The sequence below is a fragment of the Tachyglossus aculeatus genome, chromosome 3 (genome assembly GCF_015852505.1).
Source record: "Tachyglossus aculeatus isolate mTacAcu1 chromosome 3, mTacAcu1.pri, whole genome shotgun sequence".
In the NCBI taxonomy this organism is placed as follows: Eukaryota; Metazoa; Chordata; class Mammalia; order Monotremata; family Tachyglossidae; genus Tachyglossus; species Tachyglossus aculeatus.
In genome coordinates this window covers 25,768,168-25,782,313 of record NC_052068.1, presented here as the reverse complement: position 1 = coordinate 25,782,313, position 14,146 = coordinate 25,768,168, and the positions used below count along the sequence as shown (strand labels likewise).

The window sequence follows — 14,146 nt, the reverse complement described above, 5'->3', positions numbered from 1 at the left end:
CCATGACCGTCGGACGCCCGTGCTCTACCCATTACGCCACGCTGCTTCTGGTAGGTTTTGTTCGCGACCCAGTTCTGACAGGTTAAAAATGAGAGCATAAATCCTGCCTTTTCTTGATTCTGCCGTTCTTCTGGGCTTCCCTCTCTCCCTGTACCCCAAACTTGCCCCTTTCCCCCCTGGTTTCTCTGCAACCAGTATCTGATTAATTTTCTGAACCTCGTTCACAGCAATAGCTGTTACTGCCAGGGTCAAGTCTTTTCACTTCTCTGCTTCAGTTCCCTCACCTGCAAAATGGGGATTAAGACTTTGAGCCCCACGTGGGACAACCTAATTACCTTGTATCTACCCCAGCGCTTGGCACAAAGTAAGCGCTTAACAAATACCATCATTATTATTATTAGTTCGCTCCAATCCCCTCCCCTTCCTCACTTCCCAGCCTCAGTTAGGGAGAAGAGAGAGGGGAGTAGGGAAAGGTGGTGGCCCCCACCACAATAGCGTATGCCATCCTCACTGGGCCTGGTCTGTGGGGAGGAGATGCTAAAAGTGGGAATTTTGGGGCAGTGTGGCACGGGATGCGACCTTTAGCAAGGGAGTACTCGTGGGGTAGCCGTAGCTGGCAGTGGCAAGGAAGACTCTTAAAATGTTTCCCATGGATTTTAGTAATAACAATAATAATGATGATGGTATTTGTTAAGCGCTTACTATGTGCAAAGCACTGTTCTAAGCGCTGGGGGGGATACAAGGTGATCAGGTTGTCCCGCGTGGGGCTCACAGTCTTCACCCCCATTTTACAAATGAGGGAACTGAGGCACAGACTAAGTGACTTGCCCAAAGTCACACAGCTGACAATTGGCAGAGCTGGGATTTGAACCCATGACCTCTGACTCCAAAGCCCGGGCTCTTTCCACTGAGCCACGCTGCTTCTCAGTAGCAGCACCCCAGGTTGACTAGGGCGGGCTTGAAAATACATATGGTACCGGAGTTCAAGGGGAGAGAGAGAGAAGGGGAGGCCAAAAAACTGCTCAGAACAGGGGAGGATGGGACAGGAAGAGGAGGGGTAGAGGAATATATATGTATATTATATATTTGTACATATTTATTACTCTATTTATTTTACTTGTACATATCTATTCCATTTATTTTATTTTGTTAATATGATTTGTTTTGTTGTCTGTCTCCCCCTTCTAGACTGTGAGCCCACTGTTGGGTAGGGACCGTCTCTATATGTTGCGAACTTGTATTTCCCAAGTGCTTAGTACAGTGCTCTGCACACAGTAAACGCTCAATAAATACGATTGATTGATTGATTGAGGGGGGCAGAGAGTGAACCCCCCCCTTGCTGATTGGACATATAGTCAGATGGGGCTCATCGATTCTGCGGTCATCACTTAGCAATCAATAGACCTATGGAATCTGTATTATTTCCCAGCACTTTGTTCAGCGCTAAGTGTGCAGCTGACAATCAATACCATTGATGATCCAGATATAATTATTCATGCTGGCATTAGCCGTCTAAAACTCACAATGCAGACTGCAATCTGTGACCCGAATGATCTAAAATTTGCAAAACCCCAAACACTGCATTGCTCAAGAACTGCGCATTGTTGCTTGACTACATCTGAGTACTCACTCTCCTCTGGCAGCCTTTAAAAATATTTAACATGCACATCGTCCCGAAGGGCAGCAGATACATTTAAAACATTACCTTTACTTCATAGTATCGAGTGGTGTACGTTAAATCAATAATTAATCCAAGCTCCACATTTAGTGCTTTGACTGCAGTGATCAGATCCTTTGGTGTAAATTTCTGGGTTGGAGTAAGCCTCTGATTAATTGCCTATAATTAAAAAGGAAAAGAAATGATGGTCTCCAGACACCAACGACAGTTCTATCGCTTGAAAGATGGAAACGGAAAATGGAATTTAGGGAGGTAACCAACACCAAATGAAAGTTGACAGGCCAAATATTCGGGGCTGAATTTCAAACATGACCCACTATGCCAACTGGATGATGAGAAGGCCCATTAATTAGACTGTAAACTCCTTGAAGGCAGGGATGGGATGGGTCTTTCATTTCTGCAGGTGCTTGGCACCCGGTACGCCTCAATAAAGAGTGTTTATTAACACCATCTCATCCCTTGCTCCTCATCACCAGTCCTGATGGAGCTATTGAGGTGTGGCAGGCGTTTAGAACAGCGCTCCGCATATGTAAGTGCTTAAACGCATGCTATTAAGATTGACCCCTCATTTAATAGATAAGGTAGCTGAGGCATAGAGAAGTTAAATGACTTGCCCAAGGTCACACAGCAGTTAAATGCCATGGTCAGGATTAGAATCAGGATTCTCAGGCCTGGGCTCTTTTCAGTATGCCATGCTGCTCCTCTGGGCCTTAACTCAACTTTCTAGACGGTGAGCCCGCTGTTGGGTAGGGACCGTCTCTATATGTTGCCGACTTGGACTTCCTAAGCGCTTAGTACAGTGCTCTGCCGACAGTAGGTGCTCAATAAATACGATTGAATGAATGAATAATAATAATAATGGCATTTGTTAAGCGCTTACTATGTGCAGAGCACTGCTCTAAGCGCTGGGGGGGATACAAGGTGGTCAAGTTGTCCCACGTGGGGCTCACGGTCTTCACCCCCATTTTACAGATGAGATAGCTGAGGCTCCGAGAAGTGACTCGCCCAAGGTCACACAGCAGACATGTGGCGGAGTCGGGACTCGAACCCACGACCTCCGACTCCAAAGCCCGGGCTCTTTCCACTGAGCCACGCTGCTTCTAATGACAATCCTTGTGAAAACTCCACAGGGCAGCTCTTCACTCATTCATTCAACTGTATTTCTTGGGCACTTACTCTGCACCGCACTGTACTAAGCGCTTGGGAGAGTACAATACAGCAGTAAACAGCCACATTCCCTGCTCTCAACAAGCTTACAGTCTAGAGGGACCTTACTCTATTCCATTGGCTACATTGACACATGTGAAATTAGAAGTGTTGCTTATTTGAGCCAGTGGCTCAAAGTTGGCTTCAGGAGGGACAGGACGCTCTTCCATCCTGCCGCGGCTCTGCTTCCTCGAGAGGCCGGCTCTACCGGGTCGGTCTAAATCCCTGGGCGTGGGAAAAGTCATCGCTGGCCTCTCCACTCCTGCCCAAGCTCCCATACAGCCAACACGGACAAGCACACATCCATTCAGACCCACGTATTCATACGGCTAACATACCCACCCACACACGAGGTGGACCTCGGCAGCAGGGACAACAGGGAAAGGGAAATGAAAACAAGGACAGAAACCTCTAGCCTGTAAATTCACGGGGGGGCAAAGTCCCTGCCTATTCCACTATTTTACACTCTCCCTGTTTCGTACAGTGCTCTGCACACGGTAAGCACTTGATTGAGACACAGGTGCTGCTCTGCTGTGTGACCTTGGGCAAGTCACTTCACTTCTCCGTGCCTCAGTTCCCTCCTCTGTAAAATGGGGATTAAGACTGTGAGCCCCACGTGGGACAACCTCATCCCCTTGTGTTCCCCCCAGCGCTTAGAACAGTGCTTTGCACATAGTAAGCGCTTAACAAATACCAACATTATTACCATGGCCACTAGCTGGCTGGAATTTCTCATGCAAACGCCCAAGCTGGGAGAAACGGGAAATCAATCAGGCAGAGGATGCAACAAGGAGCAGCGGCACACGGGGAAGACAAAACTGCAGCTGCAGCTCAGGTCTGCTCCACAACAACGGCTCTTTGGTGGGTCCACCCAGTTCTGCCAGAACTTGCTTTGGCTCGAATTACAGAACGTTCCCCTGACCCTTTAAGTCTGATTACAGGACGCCAAAATTTCAGGAGAAACGTCTACTGCACCTGTATGTATGTACGCACCTGGACACTGTGGGTACGAGGGACCATTTTCCTTGCCATGGAGTTTTGTTTTCACAAAACAAGGCTCGCTAGGTATCAGTCTGTTACGTTTGCAATAAGGCATACACACAATACGTGCATATAGACACGCAAACACACACATGTATCTAGGTGGGCACATCTTTGTTCAGGGGTCTGTTCATGTTTCCTACTTCCATATCGCTGACTCTTCCCGCAACAAACATTTTTCTCTCAACCTGGGTATATACAGATGCTACTTAGGCATAAAACGTTATTAAATGGAAAAGAAGGGAATGGAATTAGTGAATAGAAGTGTTTTTTTTTCTTGCAGTGGGATCAGGGACAGCTGCCCCAGGATTAAATGGGGAGAAGGCAAGAAAAGGAACACAGAATAAACACAGAGACAAAAAGAGGCAGACACACACACACTCTCTCTCTCACTGACTCGCATGACCTTCCCTTCAGCCAGTCACAGTAAAAGTGGGGGACATAGAAGAAATTAGTCTTTTCCTGCCCGCGCTGAGCAGCCCGGCTCCAGGCTCTGGGCTCGAGGGACTGCTGCCACTCTTCCAGGCTTCGGGAGTGGATCGGCTGTCCGCAGAGCAGCCACAGAACTATGGAGAGAAGCAGCAGCACCTTCAACCCAGAGCAGGAGAGGTGTCCACCTGGTTCCCTGCTGCGGTCACTTGTCTTCCAGGCCACCGCTTCTCTCAGAGGTCTTTGAATTCAACACTCCTACTCTAAAACTGGTGGTGAGCTATTTGCTCTCTTTAGAGCTGAGGATGTAATCCACGCCTAGGGAAATAGTCCCTCTTGGACTCAGTGCATGTGACTCCTGCCCACTCAGGGCCAGCCGTAAGTAATTTACCTCCAATTGTTAAAACAGATTGGATACTTTACTGTAATTAGCATCTGACCTCTGACGGGTACTGAAATAGCAGGGGGAAAAAATTGGGACAGGATATATTCTAGTCACAGAAACCTCTGCATTCCTCCACACATAAATATAAGTCCCCAGTATTCCCAAGTTTTATACATACATACCCCTTTTAAAGGCACTTTGAAAGCAATAAATCTAGTCCCTGGAAGAGGCTGTCCAATCGGTGTCACAGTCCTCCATCTGTTGTGAAAATAAAAGACGGGTTTTTGGCAAGTATTTGAAACCGTTTCAAAACGCAATCGCCGGATTGTTAAAAATGCCGAGTTGATGAAAAATGGTTTCGTTTGCATTTATCGGACGCCCTCTTAAATGGAGGGACACTTTGGGGGTGCTATATCCCCCCGACTCCGGCCAACTCTCCTGCGGAGGCTGAAGTGAAAGTACAGTTCTGCCACATCCATCATCGTGTTGTTTCGGGTGCTGCCTCAGGAATAGAGCTGGAGAAAGCCATCTGAACCGATCAGAGACAGAGGAAGCAGCTTCCAGTGGAAGATGTTCTGAAGAGACTAGGCTTCTAGCGTCTAGGAAGATGAAGGCTGGTGGGGCAGCCGGGGGGACCCATGGGGTTGAAGTCCACAAAATCATAAAACAGAACTGTGCAACAAACCCCGCAATCCCGGTCGGGAGGGATGCTGCTGCAGCTCAAAAGCGGTAGGTTCAAGGACAAAGAAAATATTCTTCACACGGTGTGTGGTAGGCATATGGAATTTATTAAGTTTAGGAAATTGTGCAAGGCAGAACCTATCCACAGACTCAAAGAGGAATTGGGCCAATTCGTGAACGGGCGGTCCAAACGGTTATTAGGAGGAGCCTTGACGGGGTCAGAAGGCCCACCCTTAACCATGCGTTTGGATACGAAGAAGCGCAACAGCAACTGTTTCTCCTTGCTTCCTATCGGAGACAGGACACTGCAGCGGATGGACCGTTAGTCTCCGCCAGCAAGGCATTTCTTGTTTTCCAGGGTTAAAGTGGTGGAAGAACGTGGGCAGGTGCCCGCAAGCCCTGGCACTTGTGCCAAGAGCTATCCAAGCCACGGCACTCAGAAGCACCAGTCGTTCCACACGAGATTGGAGAAAACGCTCCCCGGGGTGTTGGCTGGTCTCGCTGTCTCTCTCGTGGAAAGGCCACGCATTTTGAGAATGGCAGAAGCCGGACCTCTCGGCTGCTTCTGGAGCGGCCCGGCGGGAACAGAGCTTCAGGTGGTGGCTGAATGGTTGTCTGGCTCAGCCACCACCAGAGCACCTGGAAGGAAGTGAAGAGATGCTCTGTTCTCCTCTGCAGGCATGGCTGCGTCACCTTTGTAACATCCCTCGAAACTCCCAGGGAGAGGTCACCTTTCATTTACTGGATTTGTATACCTCGTTTCCTCTGAAAATTTGACATTCAAAACCCTAAGGGGAAGCAACGGCTCCTACGGCTCTAGCTTATCAATACGATAATTACTATAAACCATCCGAATGGGAATGTTTATGGAAAGGCTTTTTTCTTTTAGGCTCAAGAATCAATAAAATTTAGCAGGTAACATCCTTAATCAAGGGATTGGATACCACGGGGGGTGGGGAGGGGGGAAAGGGAAGGGGGAAGCAATTACCTCACTGTTCTTTCACCATTCCTTTGTGACCATAATCAGAGGTAGAATATTGAGCTTGATGGACTACTGACTTGTCCAGCTCTGGCCTGGTTTGCGTTCTCATGTTGCTAAAGAAAATGATTATTTAGGCATGCGATTGGGAATTTTCACTGTTTGAGCACTAAAGAACTTTTACGTTAACTGCAAAAACATGAAACTTTACAATATTTAGACTTCCTCATCAAGAAGTGGAATAAGAAGATATTAAGACCTAATCAAAAGAGGTTCCTTACACTGCAGGTACTTGACACTGGTTATCCCCACCTCTCTGTTTCTTCCCTCTTTTACAATATATGCATAGTATTTGGTGCTTACTTATGTCCCCCTATAGATTTTAAGTCTCCTGAGAGCAGGGACCATGTTCTTTCCCCAAGCAATACAATAGGCTCTCAAATACTACTGATGATGTCACTCTTGGGATTCATGTATTCAAACCAACCTCAACTTTCAGTATATAATCATGTTCAACTACTTATTCATCTGTTTCATTCTGACATATTCAAAACGCCGCTGCTTATATCCTTGTTCTCCCTCATCCTCCCACTATTGATAACTTACGTCTGCCTAACGTCCTCATTAGATTACGGGCTCCTTAAAGGCAGGGACCTCATTGTTTGCTTATGATGTACTCTCCCAAATGCTTAGTTCAGAACTCGGTACACAGTAGGGTTCAATAAATAGTATCGCTTGATTGATTGACACTGAAGGGGCAGTGAAGCCACACCAGGTGAGTCTCGTGCCCCTCTCCCGCCTCCAGATGTCCTTAAGTCCCTCTTCTTATAAAGAATTTCAGGTGAGCAGCAGAGGTGGCACACTTGTGGTCAAATACTTTTAACCGAAATTATTAGCCTAAATAATTTAAATATTTCTTCCATTTTCGGTAGCTGATTTAACTCGCCATGCAAAAATCAATTTACCTTTTGTGGTTTTGACTGAGGCAGTGGTTAATCTACCCGACACCAAATCTATTAACTGGGCTGCAAAGTAGAAGGAATGGGGGAAGCAAAAGAGCAAGAGGCATGGATAATCCACAAAGAGGATAAAAGGTCTGTGAAAAATTCAGTTGGCAACACACTTCTTCTATATTGGCCTAATGGGATTTTGGGACATGCTACCCAAATTGAAGCTCCAAGTTCTTAATAAATGCTGGTGAATCCTCACGATTTTCCTCACTTAGGTAGCCTGAGGTTTTACCACCACTTTACAGATGAGTAAACTGAGTACAGGAGATTAAGAAATTTCCTTAAATCTTAGCTGAATCAGCAAGTCAGGCTGGTCGCTTTCCTATCCCTCTCTGTCCTCAGTGTCTCCAACCTTCCACTATCATATCTCGGCTCAGAGTCTTGATTTTAGCCAAGCAAATGTGTACAAATCACTATCCCATTTCCAAGCTACTGCTCATGCTATTATCCCTGTCTGGAATGTCCTTTACATTTCTGTTTGCCAGACTGTGGCCTTCCACTCTTTCAAATCTCTACCAAAACTCACTACCTTCCCAAAGTTTTCCCAAATTTCACTGGCTACTCCAATCACTCCAGAAGCCTCCTGGGACCTGTGCACATTTTTGAACAATACATTCATATTTTTTAGTTTGCAGGTGCTGGCCAGAGGTCTTCCTCCACCCAGCAGTGGCTGTAGCAGGGAGGGTTTCAGAGATAATTACTGGAAAGAGTCCTTCCAGGTCTGTCTGGTTGAGTTAACCATTCCTGCCCTTCTTTTTGTGCCAGTCGATTTTCTGGCTCTCGTTTAGTTGTGCAGAGAACAACGCCACAGTTTTTTTTTTTGTGATGGTTGTTACTATTATTGTTTTGCTTTTTTGTTTTCCCCATTTTCCGTGAGAAAGAGGGACAGTCTCTAAATCCTAAGTCATTTTGAGTTTCATATTCAGAGATGGCTTATAAGAAGGGGTGAGGGTACAGTGGTGCTGCTGCTGTTGAGGTCTCCGTTCTGTGACAACAGAATCCACTCATTTTCCCTACCAACTATCTCACGATGAAATGCTGCCGGACATAAAGCGTCCAGAGAGAGATAACATCCTGCCTCCGAAAAACAACTCAAGTGCGTGTTAAGAGACCAAAACGCAAGGCGGGGTTTCAATGAAAGGAAGTGATCAGGGAAGCAGCCCTGTTTTGCAAAAAGAGGTGGTGTGAGAGGGGAACAGCTCCTCACCCTCTTTAGCCTTCTCCACCACCCACTTGCTCATTATAACTGCTTTTCTGTTGGGAGTTTGTAGGTGATACAAATTACCACTCCTGGAAACAAGGAAAAGTGGTTAGAGGAGGGAGCAGTAAGGGAAGAAAGACTGTACCTTGGGTGCAAAAATGGTCAGGCACAGCCTTGGTGTGACCTGTGTAGCTGGGCTGAGAAGAACAACAAATAGTCTAAAATTAGACATCAAATTGTTAATCATTGACATGTAGCTGAGATCATAACTTTTAAAGAAACCAACCATACCGTGGACTGCAGTCATTCCATTATTATTATTATTATTTTTAAAGAATTTTTACTTTCCCTATTTTCCTGCTTTGTAAAGAAATCTCACCACGGGGCTGGGGGAGAAATCAGTAATATCACCTGTGTCACCTGGCTTGGACTCATTTCCTTTTCCCTTTCTCCCGGTATGTATTCCAATTTTTTAGACATGCTTTTATGGAAAGGGGAGGAGCCGAAGAAAAACAGAGCAGGCTAAAGCAAGGGGAGGAGAAACAACCGGCAGTTGAATGGCAATGGAGAGAATAAAGACGAAGAAAGGGTAGAGAGGCGACAACATGAGTCTCCACTGGAAATAAGTCGTATTAAACATAGAATTATAGAAGTGATTTGCAACCCTTGGCATAGGGATCGAAGGATGGCACAAAGATAAATTTGCACACTTCGTGAGGTGGAATACCTGCAGTTCAGCCAAAGCTATTTCTCATTCAGTGTGTTTCCTACTTCCAGTCACCCCCAAATCACTGTTCTCAGTTGCAGGGCAACAAAAATTTAGGCTTTTCTGCATAAACTGAACCAACTGCATTAAACAGAACTCCTTCCTGTTCAGTGGCGATGGCCGTACTTGCTCTAGTAACCTGAACTAGATTTTTCACCAACTGAAATTAGGCAAATTGATTTTGATTTCTGGAAACATCAATAATTGCAATGTGTTGAAAAACTGGCTCCGGTGAATTTAAAATTATTTGCTGCTCACCTAGTAAGCGGCCTCACCACTTCTACACAACGTACTTCGTGGCTGGACTGAAGCCTCCAGTCAGCTGCAGTGAAATGAAGGACAGTTTTTAGTGGGGAGACTTTGCTCCACTGCTTCGGGGGGCTGACATTAGCAATCCCAGTATTTCTTCAGGGAACTGGGACCCCACTCTCCTACTGATCAGGTCAGGCACTTCTGCAGAAGTCATTTGCCTCCTCCCATTACTTTTTTTAAAAATACACAGGGCACCTAGGAGAGGAAGGAAGTCAAGCATGATAACTGGGAGCGGGCGGCATGAGGAGGCGGTGAGCCTCACATTAAAGCAAAAATTCGATAGTGAGGACCTTTTTAAAAGATGCGGAAGGGCCAATACATACCCAAAAAGAATGCGTTAAAATACAGCCCAACAGTCTTGCGTACCCTGAATTAACACCCCTCGGTGACCTAATTGATTCACTGAACTAGAAAGGTTCCTGGAACATTACTTAGTCCACTCCATTCCCTGACACTTGGCATGTGGGCAGAGGAGAACCTATTTTGTTTTAAAGAAATTTGGAAAAGGAGAATCCTCTTTTAACAATTCATTTTAGAATATAGGCAAGTCGTCTTCCCCACCTAAACTCACTAATGCTGCGGTTTAAATTCAATTCTTCCCATTGTGAAGATGACTGAGAAATTGATCACCATATCCTAGGTAATGCACTATTCCTTCTCTTCTCCAAGCAAAGTAACTTTTGATTCCTTTTCTCTCTTCCCAGGTGTTTTCTAACCCTTGTAGCAACGCTTCTCAAATCTCCATATCAGTCACATTTTGGAATGCAGAATTAGATGTAGTTTTCTTTATGAACAAAGTCAACACTAAAGGGAAGAGTTCCCTTTGTTTCCTTAGTTAGTAGTGCTAACGTGCATATTCACAGTTTTTGCCATCATGATATTCATGCGTCAGTATTCCTAAAACTAAATTTGTATTAGATAAATGATTCTTCCTAACTAGAGTTTAACAGCATGGCTAGGAGCCAGGAGCCTTCTAGACCGGGACCGTCTCTATATGTTGCCGACTTGTACTTCCCAAGCGCGTAGTACAGTGCTCTGCACACAGTAAGCGCTCAATAAATACGATTGAATGAATGAATGAATGAGCCCATGGACCCGAACCGCCTCAGATGTGCTTTCCTCCTCAAGTCTCTGGGCAGAGTCATAAAGGACTTCGTTACCGATCATCGTTACCGATCACCAAGCTCACTTCAAATCGACATTATACAGCTGAGCACCATCTCTTTCTTGCTGGAGTTTCTGACATCTGCCCCCATTCTTAGTTTGGAGCTAATCAAAATGAATACTTACAGGTCTTCCCTTTATTAGAGCTGTTTTATGTAACTTTATACAGAGTTCTTCCTACCTGAGGATGGTACAGATAGTTTTGACGCCTGTCTACCTGTTTTGTTTTGTTGTCTGTCTCCCCCTTCTAGCCTGTGAGCCTGCTGTTGGGTAGGGACCGCCTCTATATGTTGCCAACTTGTGCTTCCCAAGTGCTCCACACACAATAAGTGCTCAATAAATACAATCGATTGAATGAATGAATGAATAGTAAATTCACCTATATGTTTAGCCTCTTGGCTGAAAGAGGCTAACGTAGGACCTACAATCCTGGTAGCACTGAGCAACACAACAGTTTTTAAACATGGTTTTAAAAAGTACCAGGTCAAAACTATTAAAATTATGGGATAATTTAATCATTAAGAAGTCTATAATCTAACCCACATGTGGAGAAAATAGTGGCCTAGAGCGGCAGCGTGGAAAGAGCCTGGGTCAGGAGACCCAGTTTCTCACCCCAGCTCCGCTCCTTGCCGACTGTACAATTTTTGGCAAGTCGCTTAAGTTCTCCACACCTCAGTTTCCTCATCTGTAAAATGAGGATTCAGTACTTGTTTTTCCTCCCACGTGGACTGTAAATCCCATGTGGGACAGGGTCGGTGTCCAATCTGACTGCCTAATATCTCCCCAAGAGCTTAGTACAGTGTTTGGCACATCATAAGCGCTTCAATACCTCAGTTGTTACTCCTGTTACTTCTACCAAGTATCTTTATCAACAACTTCCAGTTCTTTCTTTATTCTTTCCTGGAAGCAGCTGTTTGCTCTGCTGCTCAGCCCCAAACTTCAACAGGCACCCCTCGTGCACCCGGAAATTTCAGTTTGGGGGCTGGAGTGGCCACTGTAATGCTGACATTTTTATCAATGTTTTTAAATGCCAAATGCAACATATTATGATAAAACATTTATAACAGTTTAACCATCAAGTATCTCAATTTGCTACTTTTACAGCTGATCTTTCCCACAGTTTTTTATGAATACTATAGCTGATATTAATGGTTAGGACTCCTTTATCAGTCAAATTTGGAATAAAGCCTATTTTAAGAATCAACACGCTTTAAGCAATAGACTCTAACCATGTGGATCTCTTGGAAAGGGATCAGAAATTAGTGACTGGCCTAATAAAGATCTGATTTCAACTGTGCATTTAAAATTAACTGTACAGAAGCAATTGTACTCATAATGCATATTCAATTTCACACGGATAATAATGCTTTTAATTTAACTACTTTGTTACACATGGGTAGCCTCAGCTGAGTCCTCAGAAATTGGCAGGTTGGGAAACCTTACTCCTAGTCATCCAGATTGGAAGATTTATACCAAAACAGGGAGCTGCTGTTGCTTCTGCTCCTTCCCTCGATGTGAAAATGCAAGGTTTCAGCAAAGAGTTTCATTTCTGGATTCCCCTCTCTCAAACGCCTAAGAAATTCTGTTCCCATATTGGCTTTGGCAACTGTGGAGAACAAATATAAATTTCATGATCCTTATAAATTCCCAGCATAAGAATCAGCACCTCTGGGCAGCATATGTCAATCAGGCAGTATTCTGGGTCAATCAAGACACTTGCCTTAGGACACAATCTTCACTATATTTCTCTAATGACGTTCAGGTCTTCTGTGCTGATTTTTACGAAAATTCACTTACGAGTCCTTCTTCTGTTAGGTTGAAAATAAAGCTGCCAATTGCACTGTTAAGGAAACTTTCTCTAATTGGTTTTCCACTGAACACGTGGGCTAATCTATCCATACCACTCACTTGATAGAAAATCATGTGTCTTTTGTACTTTTAAAGTAGAGCATTTAATATGAAAGCTTAAATTCTTCACAAATCGAATTATTAAAGACTACATTTGATTCTGAAATAATTTCCAGTATTTATTTCCTTTGACTTCAAACCTTACAGACATTCCAGAGCAGTACAGTTGAGAGTAACAAAATACAGAGAACAGTGGTAAAAATGAGAATTCAAAACTGAGGATACATGTGAAAATATCAATTTCTAAAATGACAAGTACTAGATTGCAAATACTGCAATTAGACGATAGACAGGTTTATAACTCAGACGTGTCCTTTGAAAACTACTTTGTGCCAATAGCAGTAACACAAACCAGATACAGATGATTAAGACAAATACGTCACTACACATTACTGAAAGGTAATAGGAGAAAGTACTTTATTCCTTCAATTACTTCACAATACAAAATATACTTTATAAATATACTTTGCAATGAAAAGTTAGATGCACAAACTAGTTAACTGTTGCAGGCCTTTCCAAGCTTTTAAAAAATGCAAATTTTACAATCCTGCTGCGGAGTTCCTCCAGCCGATTCAAATTAAAATTATCGGAATATTAACAGTGGGATTTGGTATTAAAGCTTTTGACATCTAAACCAGCGATCCTGAAGGCACCGGCTACTACTGATTGACTGAATAAGGCCAAAGGAAAAGAAAGCCTGTTGGGTGTGGCATCCACTTTATTCTCCAAAGACCACCGGCCTAGAGAAACCTCAACTCCAAAGACCACCGACTCGGCCTAGAGAAACCTCAGCAGGGGCAGCTCACCCTCCCACTCCAGGAGGGCCTGGAGTTTACTCTACAAAACTAACGAGTCCCTTGCTGCCCGACTAATCTGCTAAACTATGAATATTAACAGGTGCAGCACTATTATCTACATAACTGAAACACTATTCTGTTCGAGATGCTGGAAAATGGAAAGACAAACGGCGTGCAAGAAAATTCTGAATAAGCACAGAATAAAGAACACAGATGTTTACATAAACCTTAAACTTTGACAATCTAGCGGATATTTTCCTATTATGACTGCCTTGGGAGTTGCTCAAGTCAATAATTGAGCTGAGAGCTCACCTCCTCCAAGAGGCCTTCCCAGACTGAGCCCCTTCTTTCCTCTCCCCCTCGTCCCCCTCTCCATCCCCCCGTCTTACCTCCTTCCCTTCCCCACAGCACCTGTATATATGTATATATGGTTGTACATATTTATTACTCTATTTATTTATTTATTTATTTATTTTACTTGTACATTTCTATCCTACTTATTTTATTTTGTTGGTATGTTTGGTTCTGTTCTCTGTCTCCCCCTTTTAGACTGTGAGCCCACTGTTGGGTAGGGACTGTCTCTATGTGA

At 44.3% G+C, this 14,146-nt stretch overlaps 1 protein-coding gene across 1 annotated transcript in view; it reads right to left on the bottom strand.

Moving 5' to 3' along the window:
- LOC119925256 overlaps positions 1–12,775 on the bottom strand; it is a 33,124-nt gene extending 20,349 nt beyond the window's left edge. Inside the window, exons 1-10 of the mRNA XM_038743358.1 lie at positions 12,754–12,775; positions 12,326–12,458; positions 11,709–11,789; positions 11,278–11,342; positions 10,538–10,591; positions 9,670–9,698; positions 9,031–9,132; positions 8,756–8,769; positions 4,922–4,997; positions 1,706–1,837 (exon numbers count right to left, since the gene is read on the bottom strand). Of these exons, the coding sequence (XP_038599286.1) occupies positions 1,706–1,837; positions 4,922–4,997; positions 8,756–8,769; positions 9,031–9,132; positions 9,670–9,698; positions 10,538–10,591; positions 11,278–11,342; positions 11,709–11,789; positions 12,326–12,458; positions 12,754–12,775 (708 nt within the window). The remainder of the gene's footprint in view (positions 1–1,705; positions 1,838–4,921; positions 4,998–8,755; positions 8,770–9,030; positions 9,133–9,669; positions 9,699–10,537; positions 10,592–11,277; positions 11,343–11,708; positions 11,790–12,325; positions 12,459–12,753) is intronic.
- Positions 12,776–14,146: the final 1,371 nt, after the last annotated feature.